Raw genomic sequence first — 19,940 nt, forward strand, 5'->3', positions numbered from 1 at the left:
AGCTTCCATCTTTTGCGCAGACAATTCAATGACTTTAATTTTGAAATTATGTCGAAATTTTTAAGAACTGAAACTTTCAAAACAAAAATTTCGATATAATTTCAAAATTAATGTAGCAATTAATGAACAATTAAACTTAGTTTTTTTGTGCTCTTTTCAAATGTGCAGACGAATTTTGAAAGTTTTAATATACAGGGTGTTGTTTCAAGGTCACAATTATTTTAAATTTTTTTTTTTGTTAATCCGGACCTGAATTTTTCTTGTGATTACTAAATGGGTCGTTGCAATGTAGTCCATAAATATTGATTATTTTTAAAATGAGTATTTATTCATTAACTTGAATAATTTATTATTAAAAGTTAATAATACCCTGCCTTTTAATCACAGTTCTTAAAAATTTCAATATAATTTAAAATTAAAGTCATTAAATTGTCTGCCTTACGCCCAAACACGCCTCAAACCCATCGGCACACTATCAAATAATTTTAAAAACACGTCAAACACGCATAACAAAAGGTAGAGGGCCGCAGGTTGAGTATCACTGATCTAGAAGGTGAAGTGCGTATGTAGAAGTGTCTGTTTTTCTATTGTTGAAAGCCCTTTTGTGTTCTGCTATCCGTTTGTCAAAGGTTCTGCCAGTTTGACCGATGTAAGTTTTCGGACAGTCACCACAAGTTAGTTTGTAAACACCATTCTGTAGTTGTTTTCTCTTTCGGCTCTTATTGTTCTTAATATATTTGCTTAAGTTGTTGTTAGTTCTGAAAGCTGGTATTATTCCTTTCTTTTTTATGTATCTGGCTATTTTTGTTGTTATCTTGCCAGTATATGTTATAGAGCAGAAGGTACTGGGTTATTTCTGTGGTGGTGGATAGACTAATTTCAGGGCTTTCTTATGTTTGTTAATTTTCAAACTTTCAAATTTTGTTCATTGTTTGTTCGTTATAGCCATTGTTTACTGCTATTTGTTTAATGATGTTCAGTTCTACCTCAAAATTATTTTTTGACATGGGAATTTCTGTCAGTCTATGTATCATGCTATGGTAGGCTGCTAATTTGTGTTTTGTAGGATGGGATGATGAATTGTGTATAGTTGTGTCAGTATGGGTAGGTTTATGATATACATATACGGAGACTCATGTTTGTTGTGTAGTCTGGTAATTGTTACATCTAGAAAGTTTATGGACCTATTCTGTTCTGTTTTTATTGTAAACTCAATATTACTATGAAGTGAACAATTACAATAGAAACAGAACAGAATAAGCCCATAAACTTTCTAGATGTAACACTTACCAGACTACACAACAAACATGAGTTATCCGTATATCATAAACCTACCCATACTGACACAACTATACACAATTCATCATCCCATCCTACACAGCACAAATTAGCAGCCTACCATAGCATGATACATAGACTGACAGAAATTCCCATGTCAAAAAATAGCTTCGAGATAGAACTGAACATCATTAAACAAATAGCAGTAAACAATGGCTATAACGAACAAACAATTAACAAAAGTTTAAACCAAAAACTCCATAAGAAAGCCCTGAAATTAGTCTATCCACCACCACAGAAAGAACCCAGTACCTTCTGCTCTATCACATATACTGGCAAGATAACAACAAAAATAGCCAGATACATCAAAAAGAAAGGAATAACACCAGCTTTCAGAACTAACAACTTAAGCAAATATATTAAGAAGAATAAGAGCCGAAAGATAAAACAACTACAGAGTGGTGTTTACAAACTAACTTGTGGTGACTGTCCGAAAACTTACATCGGCCAAACTGGCAGAACCTTTGACAAACGGATAGCTGAACACAAAAGGGCTTTCAACAATAGAACGACACTTCTACATACACACTTCACCTTCTAGATCATAATCATTCTTTTAATGAACAGTTTCAAATTCTGCATATTCAAAATAAAGGCCTTAAACTATCTTTATTAGAATCTATGGAAATTAATAAATTGAAAAATACAGATATAATTCTCAATGACCAACTCGACACAAACAGCTCCCCACTCCTCAACCTATTCAGTTAAAGACTTTAAAAAGGCAAACACATAGTAAACTAAATCACTTGAGAAAGGCACTCTGCCGAAACAGCTGTAGTCACATAGTTCTAATAAATTTTGTGGAAGTATAGAAAACAAAAGTTTTCAGTGTTTTATTGTTAGATAAAATGAACTTCCATCAAGTATTGGTCGAATCCATCAATTACTTAAAATTAATGTTTGTTGAATTCTCCTCAATGGTATTCCCCAATTTTTTTAAGGTATAAAACGGCTTAAACATAGCATGTAACATGAATTTATATTTATACTAACTCGAAAGGTTTAGTTCTCTTGAGTATGCTCACTATTCCATGCTGGTCCACTAGTTACATAGCATTTACATTAGCATGGTTATGAAGTCCGTTTTATTGCTTCTTTGCAAATACTTTAAGCACATCTGCCACCATTTATAGCCTAGTTCTCTGTGTTGGTCGTTCCTTTATGTACCAGGGAGAGTTTACAATGTCCCTCAATATTTTATTCTAAAAACTTTGAATCATTTTGATGTTACTCATACTGGTACATCCCCAGAGCTGTATGCCATATGTCTATACTGACCTCAGTACTTGTTTATAAATCATGAGCTTGGTATGTATTGACAGCTCCGATTTTCTTCCAAGGAGCCAAGTACAGTTTTCTATATTTTGATGTTCAATTATATTTTTCGTGTTGTTTCCATCTTAGCCTGACACCTAGATTCATACCCAGATATTTTGCTGTATTGGCATAATATGGTACAGTTGTGCCATTTAATACCATTGGTGTTTTATTTTTTGTTTGTGAAATCCACATATATTGATTTAGTCGCATCTTGCAGTTTTACTTTTGCTTTAATTTCATCAACATCAAAACTGCTAATATATTTGTGTCATCAGAAAACGTAGCAGTTGTGGCTGTGTTGGGTAACATACAGGGCCGGATTTACCACTAGGCCGACAAGCCACTGGCCTAGAGCGCCAAATTTGTTAGGGCGCGGAACGGGCGGATTTTGTTCGCATTGCCTAGCTCCGAGTCTCCGAGTACACGCTGGCACAGTTTACCACACATTAAAAGTTTAAAAAATATAAGAACAATGATTTAACATACCACTTTTAAACATAACCGTTAGAATATATTATTTACTAATTCTGTTACTTTCTTTACATTGTACCTGTAGACCGTGTCACAGCACAGGTAAGATGAATCCTGCTCGCTTTGCTATTTTTCGTCTATTGTCTGTCTCATTAGTCATCGCCCCCCAACCCCTCATTCCCCTACCGTTCATCAACATGTCACTGCCTGCAGCTCAGGAAATTTGTTTGTTTAAAACTGATCGAGCTGATAGAAATTGGATGTCATTTTCTCAGAGTCTGTGTTTTGTGTACCGTGCATATTGTTCAGTTGCCCTGCTAACGCAAATGCATTTACAACCGGTTTTAATGATTGGAAAAATGCTTCACAAAGAGTGGCAGACCACGAAAATTCTTCTTGTCATAAGTCACACCAGAGAACATTAAAATTGAGAGGTCAAAAAAAAGGACATGTTAGTTCAAGCCTTGCTGATCAGTTAAATAAGGAAATTGAATACTGGAGGAATGTTCTTAAGCGTGTTGTTGCTACCCACAAATTTCTACCCACAAAAGGATTAGCTTTTCGTGGTAGCCATGAACATTTAGGATTGTTTGATCAAGGCAACTTTTTAGGTTTAATACAATTTTTATCCGAGTTTGACCCCTTTCTTGCAGAACATTTGAAAGTATTGGAGATGGAGGTTCAGGTACAACTGCATACATTTCCAAGTCAAAAATATGAAGAAGTGATCCTTCTTATGGCTGAAAATGTTCGAAGACAAATATTAAATGAAGTTAAGGAAGCAAAATATTTTGGGATTGTGGTAACCGCACTCCAGACACATCTCTTATTGACCAATTAACATGGGTATTAAGGTATATACCTAACTAGGGATGGCATACCCGTAGAACGCTTTTTGTGTTTTTTGCCTAAAGTCAGACACAAAGCTGAAGAGATAGTAAATGTTATTATCGATGTTTTTGATAAATTTCATTTGGATATCACAAAATGCCGCGGTAAGTCATATGAAAATGCCAGTAATATGGCAGGGATATACTCGTGTTCAAGCTAGAATAAAAAAACTATGTCCTCAGGCTGAGTATGTCCAATGTGTCGCTCATTCGCTCATGGGTACCAGAAATATTAATGCCTAGTCGGGTTAAACGTGTAAATCCGGCCCTGGTAACATATCTTGATATTCATTCACACTGGAAATCTTGTCTATATCAGATTAAAACTTAAGACAATCATTAACAGATTTATCTGTTCTAAACAAACTTTTAACTTATCAGGAAACAAAATGAAGTACAATAATAAAAGCAGTGCAAAATATCAATAACATTAATATTAAGCAAGGGCCTAAAGTGTCCTTTCGTCAGGTTCAACAAAGAAGCAGAGAAGATGGGGCTCCTAATCACTGAAAGTAAAACGAAATATATGTATATGAGTCTTCTTCTTCTTAAAGTACCTATCCGTTCCAGATGTTGGCGATCATCATGGCTATCTTGACTGAACAGTTCAGTGGTAGTCGTGTTTTACCACTTTCGTAAAGTTTCAAGCCAGGAAATGTGTCTTCTTCCCGGTCCTCTTTTACCATTTACCTTCCCTTGGAGAATCGATTGGAGAAGGCCATAACATTCTTAATTTTACATTACATGTCCTAGATAAGTATATGAGCCTCAAAAACAGAGACACGATCGGCAGAACATCACTATCAATGACTTTAACTTTGCACGCCTTGGATAATTTAAGTATCTTGGAACAACAATAACTAAAAACAATAACGCCCTTGTCTTTATGCCCTTGGAAACCCTATAAAATGAAATAACTAACAAGATATACATAAAGATACAACTATACAGGGTGTTTCATTAAGAAACGGAAATACTTGAATGGTGAATAGAGGTCACTGAGGCAGTTCTAGATATACCACATTTATTGCCTTACTGATTTTTATAACCGAGTTACGATTTTATACAGTTTAAGATTTTTTATGAGTTTTATCGATTTTGCCCATTTCTTTCTGGACCAATAATTTTACAACCACCCTGTATATTTATTTGATATTTGGTACATATTATATGCCTAATTTAAAACACAAACCATCCAACTACTAGTCACAGGAAAAATCCAGGTCGGGACTAAAAAAATTATAAATTCTTTGTGACCTTGAAACAACACCCTGTATATTGAAATTTTTAAAATCCGTTTACATATTTGAAAAGAGCACAAAAAACTAAGTTTATTGGTTCGCTTAAATTTTTCGGCCAGACAATTTAAGGACTTTAATTTTGAAATTATATTTAGTTTTTAAAAAACTCAGTTTTTTGTGCTCTTTCAAATGTACAAACCAATTTGGAAAATTTCAATACACAGGGTGTTGTTTCAAGGTCACAATTACTTTATATTTTTTTGTTAATCCGGACCTGGATTTTTCTTGTGATTAGTAAATGGATCGTTCTAATGTACTAAATAAGTATTGATTATTTTTAGAATGAGTATGTGTTCATTAACTTTAATAATTTATTATTAATAGTTAATAATACCTGCTTTTTAATCTAAGAGTTCTTGAAAAATTAAATATGATTTCAAAATTAAAGTCATTAAATTGTCTGCCAAACAAGTGTAAAGCGAACCATTAAACTTAGTTTTTTGTGCTCTTGTCAAATATGCAAACGGATTTTAAAAATTTCAATATACAGGGTGTTGTTTTAAGGTCACAAAGAATTTATAATTTTTTTTTTGTCCGGACCTGGATTTTTCTTGTGATTAGTAGTTGGATGGGTTGTGTTGTAAATGATACATATGTGTACCAAATATCAAAAAACTATACAGGGTGGTTCTAAAATTATCGGTCCAGAAAGAACTCGGTTATAAAAATCGGTGAGGTAATAAATGTGGTATATCTAGAACAACCTCAGTGACCTCTATTTACCATTCAGGTATTTCCGTTTCCCAATGAAACACCCTGTATAAAACAATCGTATGACACATAGTGATGTATGGCAGCGAAATGCGAACGATAACAAAGGCAAACGAAGGGAGACTTCATGATTGGGAAATAAAAATTCTCAAGGAAGATCTTTGGGCTTGTGCTTGATGAAACAGCAGGACAATATAGGATAAGAACTAACAGAGAGCTTGAAGAACTAAACCCAGACTCCAATATAGTAAAAGAAATGAAGGCCACAAGACTCCAATGGACAGGACACCTCAGAAGACATTCTGACGAAATAACAGTAAGGCTGGTATGGGAAGAAGTCCCAACTGGAAGAAGATCATGTGAGACCTGAAAGCTATGGGCGTGGAAAACTGGATGGAGACTGCTCAAGACAGGGAAGAGTGAAGGCATGTTTTCGAGACAGCTAAAGCCCACGAAGGGTTGTAAACCACAGAGTAAGTAAGTAAGCCTTAAGTGTAATTCCAATGACATAACAAACACCACTGGTGTCTCTTAATTAAAATATTTTTTGTGGAATTATTACATGTAACAATTATCTTATCGAACTTACCGCTATTACCAAACAGTTTCTCTTCTGCAAGTTTATAATTAGCCTCATACATCTCATTGCCAGGATCATGTTTTAGAGCTTCGGCATAAGCTTTACATGCTTCTTCATACCTGTTTAAGTTGGAATAAGCAATTCCAAGGCGTCCATATGCCTTTCCGTATGTAGGATCTAGTTTTATTGCTTGTTGACAATCATTTATTGCATCTAAGTGTTTTTCTAGTCTACTATAGGCAGCTGCACGATTGCAATAATATACTGCATTATTTGGGTTTATATTAATTGCTCTGGAATGTTAAAAAACAGTTATTAAGTGTACTTCACACAAAGGATGAGGAGGGTGTTTGATTAAGAATTGTCCATATCGTAATTGGAGAAACCTTAGCACAAAGATTTAACCTAAAACAGTTAAATAAAATATTCCTCACTGAGATACAGAGTGTTTTTATTACAAATGGGCTAAAATCTACAATGATTTTAGCCCATTGTTTTAACACCTTCCAATCAAAAGGAGGAATATTTTATTTAAGTGTTTTAGGTTAAATATTCATATTTTGTGTAAAGGTTTCTCCAGTTACTATATGGACAATTATTAATGAAATACCATGTATATACAGATAAGGTCATATTTGATTACAAGAATGAAGTAACAAACACTTTGCAAGATATCATAAATGGAAAAAATAAGCCAAATAGAAAAAGTATAATTTGCTGGTGTGAATTTTAATTATTTTAGCTTACTTTGTATATTCAGTCACTGCTGCACTGTATGCTAAATTTTTCATATGGGTGTTTCCATTGTTTTTATATATTTCAGCCTCTTTAATCTGGTCTTCTGTAACTTCAGCCTAAAATTCATCATTAACAAAATTATTAAAACCATATTTCTTTGGTTAGACAACATTTAGATTATGCATCATGTGTTTGGTCACCTCAATATAATTGTCAAATTAATAAAATCGAACAAGTTCAGCATAAATTCTTACGTTATTATGCTTATAAGATGCATTTCACTGGTCAAAGTTATGAGTCTTTACTGCAAATTATTCGACTTGACTCATTACAGAGTCGTCGTCAACATAAAGATCTTTGCTTCTTATATAACTTAATTCATGGTCATAAATTCTGTATCTCACTCTTAAATAAAATTGGTCTACGCGTACCTTCAAGAACCACCCGTTCTGTGACCACCTTCCACTAAGTCATTAACCGTACAAACTATGGTTCAAGTTCCAATCTCTGTAAAACTATTAAATTAGCAAACACATTATCTCCGCATGTTGATTTCTTTATGAACGACTTTACTGCGTTTTCCACACAATTACATTTATATTTAACTTAATGTTTTAATTTCAGGACTGATTTGTCAATTACTGTTACTGTCTTTGTTCTAAGATAAGTTGTATTTGTCAATTGCAAAATGTTTTAGATATTTATTTTTTATTTATTTATTTATTTATTTGTTGACGGGATTACCCCATTAAAAGTTATACAATTAACAATAAGTTTACGAGCTAAATATGCACTAATAATATTTTAACAACATTATAATTAGATAACAAATATTAGAGTAAGAATAGGTAGGTACTTGTAACCTTAGAACTAACAAAAAAATTAAATAAATACTTTATTTAAATTATTTTTAAACATATTCAGAGATACAGTCGAACCCGCTTATTAGAATCCCTGTTATAGGAATATCCCGGTTTATGGAATATAAATTCAAGTTCCCGAAACATTTCCATTTACTCCTTAATAAATTTATCTGTTTATTGGAATAGGATCTAACTAGATAATACCGCTTATTAGCATATTTTGCAGGTCAAAGAATATTTTTTTTTACAATTTACTAAAAATTTAAATTATGTTTGGTATTATGGTTTGTCGTCAACGGCCGGTAGTGCTGGATTAGATATTATTAGGGTAATAAATATTTATTACTTTGTTAGGAATACCAATTCGATCTTTAGCATAGCCGACAAATGCATGGGTCATAAAATAATTTTTATTTGTCTACACAAAGGCACTGTTACCTGTTATAAAATTGTTAGAAGCCGTTTAGTTAGAATTCACTCAGAGAGTACCTACTTGTTTGCAAGATGGAATTATGGCTTTGTTAAATTCGAAAAGAAGAGAAAAGAACAAGAATGTAACAATCCATTTCTTGACGCCAATAAAACTTCTATTCAACCAATGGATTAAGGATGACCACACGGATTAACAACGAAAAAGCTATAATTACCAATAATTTCTCAAGACAAAAAAAGTAATTTTGTTATATAGGTATGCATTTTAATAAGAAAATATTTACATATCTACATATTGCATACATTTCATATTAATTATATAATGTATTCATTCACATACATGTAATGTAATTTGGTATTTAACACATACATAGATAAGTACTAGTTACACTACTGTATTATTGACGTAAAAAGACCTAAAACCATATACATACACTGAATATGTAGGTATGTACATATAGTATGATATACATATTGGCATAGTATGTAATAAAACTACATATTGGTATAGTATGTAAAACTACACATTGGCACAGTATGTAAATAATATTATTACGTATATTCAGTAACACTTATTTCGACTAGCCACCAATGATCGGTTATTAGAATATCCCGGTTATAAGAATATTTTTGCCTTGCACAAAGGCTATTCCAATAAGCGGGTTCGACTGTATATCAAAAATTTCAATGTGTTTGTCATTTATAAGTTTACAGCAACGATCTATAGGTGAATTTTGGCCATAACTTGTGCGATGGAAAGGAATATAAAATGTTATAAAATCACCTCTTCGATTTCTAGTTTGTATATCAACATTAATACACTGTAATAGATCACAGCAATCTAAATTTCCATTTATTAAATTATACAAAAATACTAATCCTACTTGATTACGTCTATTTTCTAGTGTATTAAGTTTTAAACTGTTTTCTATTAATGAATAATCGTGATCTACAATAGTTTCACCTAATTTAAATGCACAGAACCTTAAAAATTTGTGTTGAATTTTTTCAACAGTCATATTATGAACTGCATGGTATGGAGACCATACTATAGAGCCATATTCAAGTTTAGATCGCACCAAAGAACAATAAACTCCTCTTACAGTGTCAACTGAAAAATTACTACAGTGTCTCAAAATAAATCCTAACATTTTTGAAGACTGAACTGTTACGTAATTAATGTGTTCAACAAAACTCAAACTTTCGTCAAAAATCACTCCTAAATCTTTAACTTTTGAAACATATTTCAGATCTTCATTATTTATTTTATATGAAGTATTGATCTTCTTATTACCTTCGAAAAAACTCATGTAACAGCATTTTGAGACATTTAGGTTGAGTTTGTTTACTGTACACCAATGTGTCAATCTATCCAGGTCTTCCTGCAGAAGGTGTTGGTCTAAAGGACTAGAAATTATCTTTGATATTTTAAAATCATCAGCAAAAGCTAAACCATCACTGTTTTCAAAGCAGTCGAAAATAGAATTCATAAACTGATCAAAGAAAATCGGTGAGCAGTGCCCGCCCTGAGGAACGCCCGATGTAACTGCAATATAGTTTGACAGAAAGGATCCAACCTTAACCTTCTGCTGGTGGCCAGACAGAAAACTCTTGACCCAGGTGACTGTGGTTATGCCAAAACCAATATCGATGAGCCTCTTAAGGAAAATGCTATGGTCAACTCGATCAAAAGCTTTAGAAAAGTCTGTATACACTGTATCAATTTGTTTAAAGTCTTCCATAGCATTTATTAATCTATTCTGATATAAAACTAAATTGGTAATAGTAGATCGACCCGAAAAAACCCATGCTGATTCTTATTTATTAAATTTTGACATAACCAACTTAACTGACCACAAACCAAGCTGTCAAAAAGTTTAGGAATAGACGACTGTATGCAAACACTTCTGTAGTTCTTAACATTGCTTTTATCTCCGTTCTTGTAAATAGGCATAATATAACTATTTTTCCAGTAATCAGGAAAAAACAGATGTTGTTAGGGACAAATTATATAAAACATGCAATGGTTTTGTAAGAGTACAGATACACCTTTTAAGTAGAATATTGGGTATTCCATCAGGACCTAATGTAGTTTTACTAGGTAAACGCAAAATTTTATTATAAATTTCTTGTATAGAAATGTCTGCAAAGTCAATATTTTGTGAACAATTTACAGGTAAAACTAAATTATCCACAGAACTATTTTGGTCTCCAGGAGTGTAGACTGTCTGAAAGTATTCCTTAAAAAGGTTCACAATGTCTTGGCCATTTTCTGCCAACTCTTCATTATACTGCATTGAGTGTGGTAGTGAGTGATTAGACTTTAGGTCGCGCACATACTTCCAAAAGTACCTAGGATTAGTTTTGAACTCATTATTTACATGAGATATATACTGAGACCAACATACTTCTCCGACTCGTTTGCATTCTGTATGTAGTTGACAAAATCTTAGGTAATCTGAATGTAATTGTGATTTACTGTAAGTTTTATGCATTTTTCTCTTTTGAGATGTTATGTATCGCAATTCTGGTGAAAACCATTTAGGAAAACTGCTAGATATATATTTTTTCAAAGGTACAAAAAGTGCAATTCCCATAGCCAAGATTTCATAAAAATTGTTAACTGAATCATTAATATTATTTGAGAAACATTGTTCCCACTGTACACTTGCTAAAAAATTATTAAGACCAAAATAGTTTGCATTCTTAAAATCATAGTAAAAATCATGTAGATATAAGGTACTAGAGTCTGGATTGTTAGAAAATAGGTTTAAAGTACATTCGTAACTAAAATGGTGCAAACTATCAGCAAAAATAAAATCCTTAGATTTACTAAGTTGTACATTTTTGTCATTTGTAAACAACAGATCCAAATATATATTCCTACTATTGGGTATTTCATTTAATTGATACAGTTGCAAAAAACCAAATTGTTGAGCAAGTCCTACTGCATTCGATGTACCAGGACACTCTACTCGAACTCCATAATCGTCATTAAACCACCTAGCATCTGGTAAGTTATAGTCACCAAATAAATATTTTTTATTCAACGGAAACCTTTGCAACATAATTTCAATTGCTTCACAATATTTATTGTAATATATTTCAGGCATCTGAGGTGGAATATACAGACCTCCAATTATGAATTTTATACTTTTAAAATTACAAGAAATAAATAATTGCTCCACAGTTACCTGTTCTATATGGATTCTAGCAGAAGATATAGTTTTACATACATAAACAAGGATGCCACCACCTCGTGATTTTTGACTAGTTAAACTTGATCTATCATTACGGTATATATTGTAATTTTGAAATTCCAATTCACTCTCCAAATAGTCACAGCACAGGTTGCTCTCAACTAATGCTAAAATATCATAGGAGGAACTATTCACAGCCATTTTTAGAGCATCTAACTTAGTACGAAGTCCTCCCACATTTTGGTAGTAAGCTATCAATGGGGTATTGATTAGTTTTCCTGATTTCTATGATTAATTATTTTAGCTATAACCTTTGGTATCCCATTTATATATTTAATCTGAAGATCAGGTTCACCATTGCTTATTCTGCGTTGCAATTCCTCCTTAGCTGACTTAAAAGCATTTTGTTGTAGCTTTGTTGAGTCATATGATATTTTAAATGATTCTAGACGTCTTTTGGAACGAAAAATGTGCTTGACAGTTTCAGAATTATTGCAAATTATCTTGATTGTTCTAGGTTTGTTGTTTCTTCCTTTCTGACCTACTCTGAGTACCTTAACAATATCTGGTACCTTGGTTTGATGCCCTACTTTCTCAAAAATCTGATGCACAATCTGAGTATCATGTTTAATCTTATCCTGAAAATCAATAGCAGAAGACTCGGGAACATCATATACCATAAGGTTGTTTGCCCTAATGGAGCGTTCATGGGCTTCACTTAAAATCAACTCGATGTTCGATGATACTGGAGAAGATTTGAGTTCCTGCAGTTCCCTTTTAAGACTGTTAACTTCATCTTGTAACTCACTCATTTTTCTTACTACCATTGGAGCCGATTTGAAGGCATCTCGGCACTCCAAGCATAGAAACATTAAAGTTCTTTTTTGAAGCACTACAGCCCTTATTTCAGATGCTGACATTCCAGAACATTCCTCTGTCAGATGAAAAGTCGTCCTACAGCAATCACAATATATATGCTTGTCTTGGAATTTTATTTCCAAGTTGCATTGTTTACAATCTGCAGGTACGGTTAACCTCACTTTTCTGCTTTATGATTTTTTTCCACTTAAAATCTAAGAATCCAATGTAACAACAAAATTTATTTATATATTTAGATTTTATTACTTTATATTATTGGACTAGCTCTCAATTGTTAAATGAGAGCAAGTAATATTATTATTAAGATTAAAAAGGGTTCAAGGCAGGTTTTGTTTATATTCGATTCAGAGTTGGACTACCATCTCCATATAGCAACTATTTCAGCATCCTTATGCATCATCAGTGAAGATTATGCAGTCACAACTCTGAAGGGAATATAAACATTCTGCCTCTTTTAAGGCAAAACATCGCGATGCAATGAACCCTTGCAATAATATTATTATTGTTTATTATGTATTTACCAGTTTTGTACTAGATCTTATTTTGAATTGTTTTTCTAGTTTGTGTGACATTTTAATTGTATTATGTACTAATGGACTTCGATCCGTCAATAAATAATAAATAAAACATTTACCCTTAATAATATATTCATAAATTTTTACATATGTAAGGAAAACCAGTGCGTAACAGGTTTAAGTGTCACATACGCCCAATTGGGTGGACACAAGTACCCCTCGCTGGTGCTAAGGCAAAATCTTGTAAACTGCTCAGGAGTGCCAGATCTATTTTTTTATTTATTGTCATAGAACAATTTTGCAAACACCATTCAGTCTCTCGTTCATGGGAAAACCAAGATATTAGCACATTAACACATTTGCTGCACCTGACGCCTAAAGGTGTTTTGCTCCCCTGATAATCCCTATTGAGATTGAAACATATGTAAGGAGCAAGGAGCTTATGGTCCCCTCTGAATGAATTCAAATGTAAGATATCTCTCATTTTTGCTTTATATTAGTTTACTCCTATCTGACTACAGGGACCAAGAATTCGTTGGGAATTTTTACCTTGATGAATAGACAGGCATTGAAATGCAATGCAATGCATCTATTGATTGAGGTTAGATTAATCAAAGCAAATAAAATTTGCTGCCTTATTTTTCCTATAATTTTTTAAGTTTGGAAAGCGTATTAAAGATAATTTTGTGTGTGCTAGTTAATTCAGTTGGTGCTTTTTATATTACATAAATAATACACCGCAAAAATCCCAGGATTGCTAAAATATTTGAAGATTTAAGTTTGAGGTTATCTATTATCATGGCTAATAATTCTAGTGCTTGTTCCCAAGATATTGGTACAGATGAAAAGAAAATAATAGCTTGCGACAGTTGTCGTTCAAAAGTACACCTCGCAGAAGATTGTTCTGGATTGTCCACATCTGAGATAAGGGCAATTATCTTGCAGAAGCGTCTGCTCATGTACTTTTGCACCACCTGTCGTGATGCATTTAAGAGTGTACCTATGTTTGTGCGAAGATTTGCCAAGCTGGAGGAAGAAATCACCAATCTTAAAGAAAAGATCACATCAATGGAAAATAGCAATTCACAGACAACAGCTAATTCTGTTTTATACGAAGTCCAACAACGTATGGTTAAAGCTCAAAATCTCATGATATATAATATACCTGAACATAATTCCAATATTCTAGCTGAACGTATTAGCCATGATAAAAATAAGGTTTTGGAGGTTTTTCGTATTCTTGGTTTACAGCAACAGGAGTCCACCATTGAACATGTTCTTCGAGTTGGAAAATCACAAGATCGATTAACTAATACTAATCGTGCTAGATCAGTTAAAGTAATCTGTAACCATAGCACTGTTAGACTAGCTCTAAAATCAGGTAGTAAGCTTAGAGAATCCAGTTTCAGCATTTCCAGAGACCAGACAAAGATGGAACTTGAGGCATATAAGGTGGCCAAACGAGAACTTGAAGAAAGAAAGGCTGCTGGTGAAGTTAATTTAAGTATAAAATATCTCAATGGTGTCCCTAAAATAATAGAAACCAAACAAAAAAACTAGTCTCGTACCCATTAACAGTATATTATCAAAACGTTGGTGGCCTTCGAACCAAAATTTTTGATGTAATAAAAAGTGTTTCCTGCTGTTCCTATGACATAATCATTTTTATTGAAAGTAACCTGAACGAAAACATAACTAACAGTGAGATTAAATGTAACGGTTTTAGTGTCTATAGATGTGATAGATCTATGAGGACCAGTGCCAAGAAAAGTGGTGGTGGTGTTCTAGTTTTTGTTAGCAACAAAATACAATCTCATTGTATCTCTATTACTGAAGACCGAGTTGAGCAATTATTTATCCAATGCCACCACAATAAAAATAAATTTGTGATTGGAGGAGTGTATATCCCTCCACAATCTCCTCAAGAATTATATACAAGGCATTGTGAGACAGTTGAATACATATGTCAGCAAAGTGCGTCAGAAAACTTGTATCTTTTCGGTGATTATAATTTGCCTAATGCCTTATGGTCAAACGATGAATTTGGAGTTGTGGTCCAGTGTCCAATGGGTGATTCTGCATTAAATGTGGCACAAACATTTGGATATCTTAGACTATTTCAGATTAATACTGTACCTAATGATAGGAATGTTTTCTTAGATTTAGCTTTTAGTAATAATAGAGATATAGTAATTACAAGGGCTTCAGATAAACTTTTTGACAGTAGTCTTCATCATATTGGATGAGTGTTCTTTACCTATTAGCTCTTCTAAGTGCGGTGATCTGGCTTATAATGAATATTATTATGATTTTAGAAATGCTAACTATAGAGAACTTAATAGTTTCTTGGCTTCTTTTGACTGGCAAATAATTCTTAACACAAATGATGTAAATTTATCTACTAATACTTTTTATGAAATACTTGCTATAGGTATAGCTTACTTTGTTCCATTGAAAAAGTATAGAACATCATCATTTCCAAAATGGTTTACAGTTGATTTGAGAAAATTAACCCTTCAGAAAAAAAAGGCACATTCTATATATGTAAATAATCGTACTTATTGTAACTATAAAAAATTTTCAGATTTGCATGCTGAATGCAAGCGCCTGTCAGAAGTTTGTTTTTCTAATTATATTGGGTGTTTTGATTTGAAACTGAGGGATAATCCAAAATCGTTTTGGGAGTTTATTAACGATAAAAGATTCAATTCAATTCAATTCAATTCAGTTTATTGATGTCAATATACAAAGTATTTACAGTATATACAAAGATCAAATTACAGTCTTCCGAATTCTCTATCTTATGGAAATAGGACTGCTTCTAATGGGCAAGATATAGCTAATTTATTTATGGAGTTTTTTCAGACGGTGTATGTTAATAATCATGATTCAACTTTTTCATTTGACACAGTTGTGGATGATGTTGCTAGCAGGGATATTAACTGTTGCGAGATTATAATTAATGAGATATTTGATGCTATAAGTAGGCTCCCAAAGAAGCTTTCAAAAGGACCCGATGGAATACCAGATTACTTGCTGAAAGAATGTGTTTGCACAATAGTCTTACCTCTATATATACTTTTTAATAAATCTTTACAAACATCTGTATTTCCCGATGCTTGGAAGGTGAGTTATGTTGTCCCTGTTTTTAAAAATGGTCAAAAAAATCAAGTAGAAAACTATCGTAGTGTTTGTATACAATCTTCAATACCGAAACTGTTTGATTCCCTAGTCAGCAAGCAGTTGAGTTAGCTATGCAAAGGTTTAATATCCGATCAACAACATGGTTTTTGCCAAAATAAATCAACTTTAACAAATCTACTCTATTATCAAACTGACATTTTGCAAAACATGGAACAGTTTAAGCAGATAGATTCCATTTACACAGATTTCTCGAAAGCATTTGATCGGGTGGACCATCGGATCCTTTTGCAAAAGTTGCAAAAGTTCGGGTTCCATCATCAGATTGTCTTGTGGTTTCAAAGTTCACTAATTGGCCGGGTTCAGTATGTTAAAATTGGTGGCGACCTCTCTGAAACTATATTCGCTACTTCTGGTGTTCCTCAAGGGGGACACTGTTCTCCTTTACTGTTCAATGTTTTTGTTAATGATATCGTTAATTGTTTTAAGCATAGTCACTGTTTAATGTTTGCAGATGATTTAAAACTTTGGAGGATTGTTGAGGGCCCAGACGATCAGTTGCTTTTACAGAATGATTTAGACCAATGACACTGTTGGTGTCGGGTTAATAAGCTGGATCTCAATGTTAAAAAATGTTGTTTTATTAGTTTTACATGTAAAATAATCAAATACCAGTCTTCATATGTCATTGATAATCAACCACTTAAATATGTTACTACTATCAAAGACTTGGGAATCATATTTGATGAGAAATTAACTTTTATAAATCATATTAATTCAATAGCTGTAAAGAGTAGTCAAATGCTTGGTTTTGTGCTAAGAAATTGCCAATACTTTTCAGTTCATACTGTCAGGGTTGTTTATTGTTGTTTGGTCAGATCAATTTTGGAATACTGTTCAATAATTTGGTCTCCTTATTTTCAAAATCACATGATTTATTTGGAAAGAGTACAACATAGATTCTTAAGAGCGTGTGCTTTTAAATGTGGAATTACTATAGCTAATCATAATTACATGGAGATTGAGCAACACATTTCATTGACTCCACTAAGCATCCGTAGAGATAGATTTTCACTAATATTCTTATTTAAGTTGGTTAATGGTCTGTTAGATTGTCCTAATATCTTAGAATATGTTACTTTCCACATACCACATCGTGATTTAAGGCAACAACCAACATTTCGAATTCCCTTTCATAGAACAACTTATGGTGTGAATAATCCTCTTGACAGATGCATGTCTTTGGCCAATAATCTGCAGATCGACTTATTTAAATACAGTTTGAACCAACTAAAGAGGTACCTATCTTGTATTACATAGTATTAGGTTTGTTCTAAATGTTTTTGTTTTAATACAGGAGAACCCCGCAAATCCGAACCCCGCAAATCCGAACTTTCGGCAAATCCGAACCAACAGAAAGTGAAAAATTTTTTAAAAATTCAAAATAAAAATTTAAAAACATGCTTATTATATGTACAGAGAAACAGAAAATTTAACAATGTAAAATTAATAGGAATTTGGACATGTGAAATTTATTAAAAATAAATACATACTTTATATACTTTACTTTATATACTTTATACGTAGTACATACTTATAAAAACTTAAACACAACCAATAAAGGAATGTGCATAATACACATTTCCCATGGTATAGGTACTATGAACGAAAACATTGAAAAAGATAAGAAACATGAGAAACATAGTGTAATCAATATCCAGATTACAAATTAAATTAATCATTTACATGGCCGAATTCCCATGTCCGGTGACGAAACAAAACTACTAGCGTTAGCGATTTAATATTTCAGTGGTCTATTTCATAAATCTAAATATTTTTAAGCTTTAGAATACTGGAGGCATAAACGTGCGGATAAAGTTTCATAAAGGGATCGGTGGCAGTCCAAATCTTTTAAAAATCATCTTCGTTAGCTTCTTAGGCTAACTTTCGAATAATCCGAACTTTTCAGAATCCGAACAGGCTGTCCCTCCAATTAGTTCGGATTTGCGGGGTTCTACTGTAGTTTAAAATTACTATTTTTATAATAGCCTATGTACTAGTTATCTCAATGATCTAGATTCAGTAAATCTGATACAATTATAATTACTTTGAATTTTTTTAACTTGGATAGACCTAGTTATAAGATCTAGCCTGTCTTAGAAATTTAACTTATGTTTTTGTACTGTTAATGGGGGTTTCCCGTAAATAAATAAATAAAATAAAATAAAAATGCAAATCGTAGACTTCCCTGACTTCTTTCATTCATTGTTCGTTTCGTTTGCAAATGGTAGAAACCACGAATACAGGAGTAACAAGAATCTGGTCCCAATAGAAGCGTATTTTCTCCGGGAATAAAACTTCTAACTTTTTCAATATATTGAGTTTATAGAAAAAGCACCTGGCCGTTAACCTGTTAACACATTCGCTGCCACCTTATATTCAGTCACTTTAGTATGGTGCCACTACGAAAAGAACCCTATTTAATTCCACAGGTTATGAACCCCGAGAAGCATTGGTGACACCTGACTCACGCACGTAAAATGCCTTTTGGTTTTGGCATCAGGTGGCAGTGAATGTGTTAAAGACCAAATAGTACAGAAAAATATGAAATTAATAGAAGAGAACATTAGATGAAATGCATTAGATGTTACATATGTGATACTCACCCTCCTGGTTACTGGTATCAATGAAAGTAAATCCAATTGATTCTTTGATGCTTCATCCTTAATATCTGACTGAATATCATATGCTGTTTCAAGGCACTGTATCGCTACTTCCACAGACTCTTTTTTCTCTTCATTCATATTTCCATTAATTAGTTCATCTTGCAAGAAGTTGACCACGTGAGCCATAAAATGCTTTTTCCTATTTTCTAAATCCATTTCCTAAAAATAAAAGTAGTAACTATCACATTGTCATCTGACCAGATCGCTAAATGGTTAGCAGTGATGCCACAGCTAACGATTTTTCGATAAATCTGCTATTTTTTAAATAATATAAAAAATGAACTAATAAATATTTGTTGTTTGTTTTGATATTAATTGCAATTAATTATTAGAAAATTTTTTTGGCAGTTGCTCTGATAGATTAGTGGATATATTTGGCAATAGAGTAAGAAGTCAGAACCCTTGAATTTGCAGTTGTCAGCTTGCCACAAATGTTCAGCAGATATCAATTTTATGAAAACCTATTTATGTTTTTGGGACTAATGTAGGTACCTGAATACTGTTAGTATCAAAAGAAAAATAACAAATGGCAAAAATCTTAAAACAGCAGAATTAAACTTATTGTGCACTTTTTAACTTTATTATTTATACTGAAATCTTAGTATTTCGACATAATTAAAGAATGTTAAACACTTTTCTTGTTATCAATTGCTTCAATATCTGACATACCAATTTTATTTTCAAATTTCATTAAAGGACCTGATTTACAAACAATAGATACGAAATGGGGAATGCTATGAAACACAGAAGTTAAATCCTTTTCAGATGAAGCTGTACTCTTTTGGGCAGACTTTCAAGATTTAAAATAAGGAGATGGAATACTAATAATGTT

General features: G+C 32.7%; 1 protein-coding gene across 2 annotated transcripts in view; it reads right to left on the minus strand.

Moving 5' to 3' along the window:
• The window catches only part of LOC114325413 (small glutamine-rich tetratricopeptide repeat-containing protein beta), a 35,230-nt gene that overhangs the window by 11,910 nt on the left and 3,380 nt on the right, over positions 1–19,940 (minus strand). For both annotated transcript variants that reach the window (XM_028273482.2, XM_028273481.2), the window contains exons 2-4: positions 19,049–19,267; positions 7,362–7,468; positions 6,624–6,907 (exon numbers count right to left, since the gene is read on the minus strand). In XM_028273482.2, coding sequence (XP_028129283.1) covers positions 6,624–6,907; positions 7,362–7,468; positions 19,049–19,264 — 607 coding nt within the window. In that variant the 5' untranslated portion in view covers positions 19,265–19,267. The remainder of the gene's footprint in view (positions 1–6,623; positions 6,908–7,361; positions 7,469–19,048; positions 19,268–19,940) is intronic.

The sequence above is a fragment of the Diabrotica virgifera genome, chromosome 10 (genome assembly GCF_917563875.1).
Source record: "Diabrotica virgifera virgifera chromosome 10, PGI_DIABVI_V3a".
NCBI lineage: Eukaryota > Metazoa > Arthropoda > Insecta > Coleoptera > Chrysomelidae > Diabrotica > Diabrotica virgifera.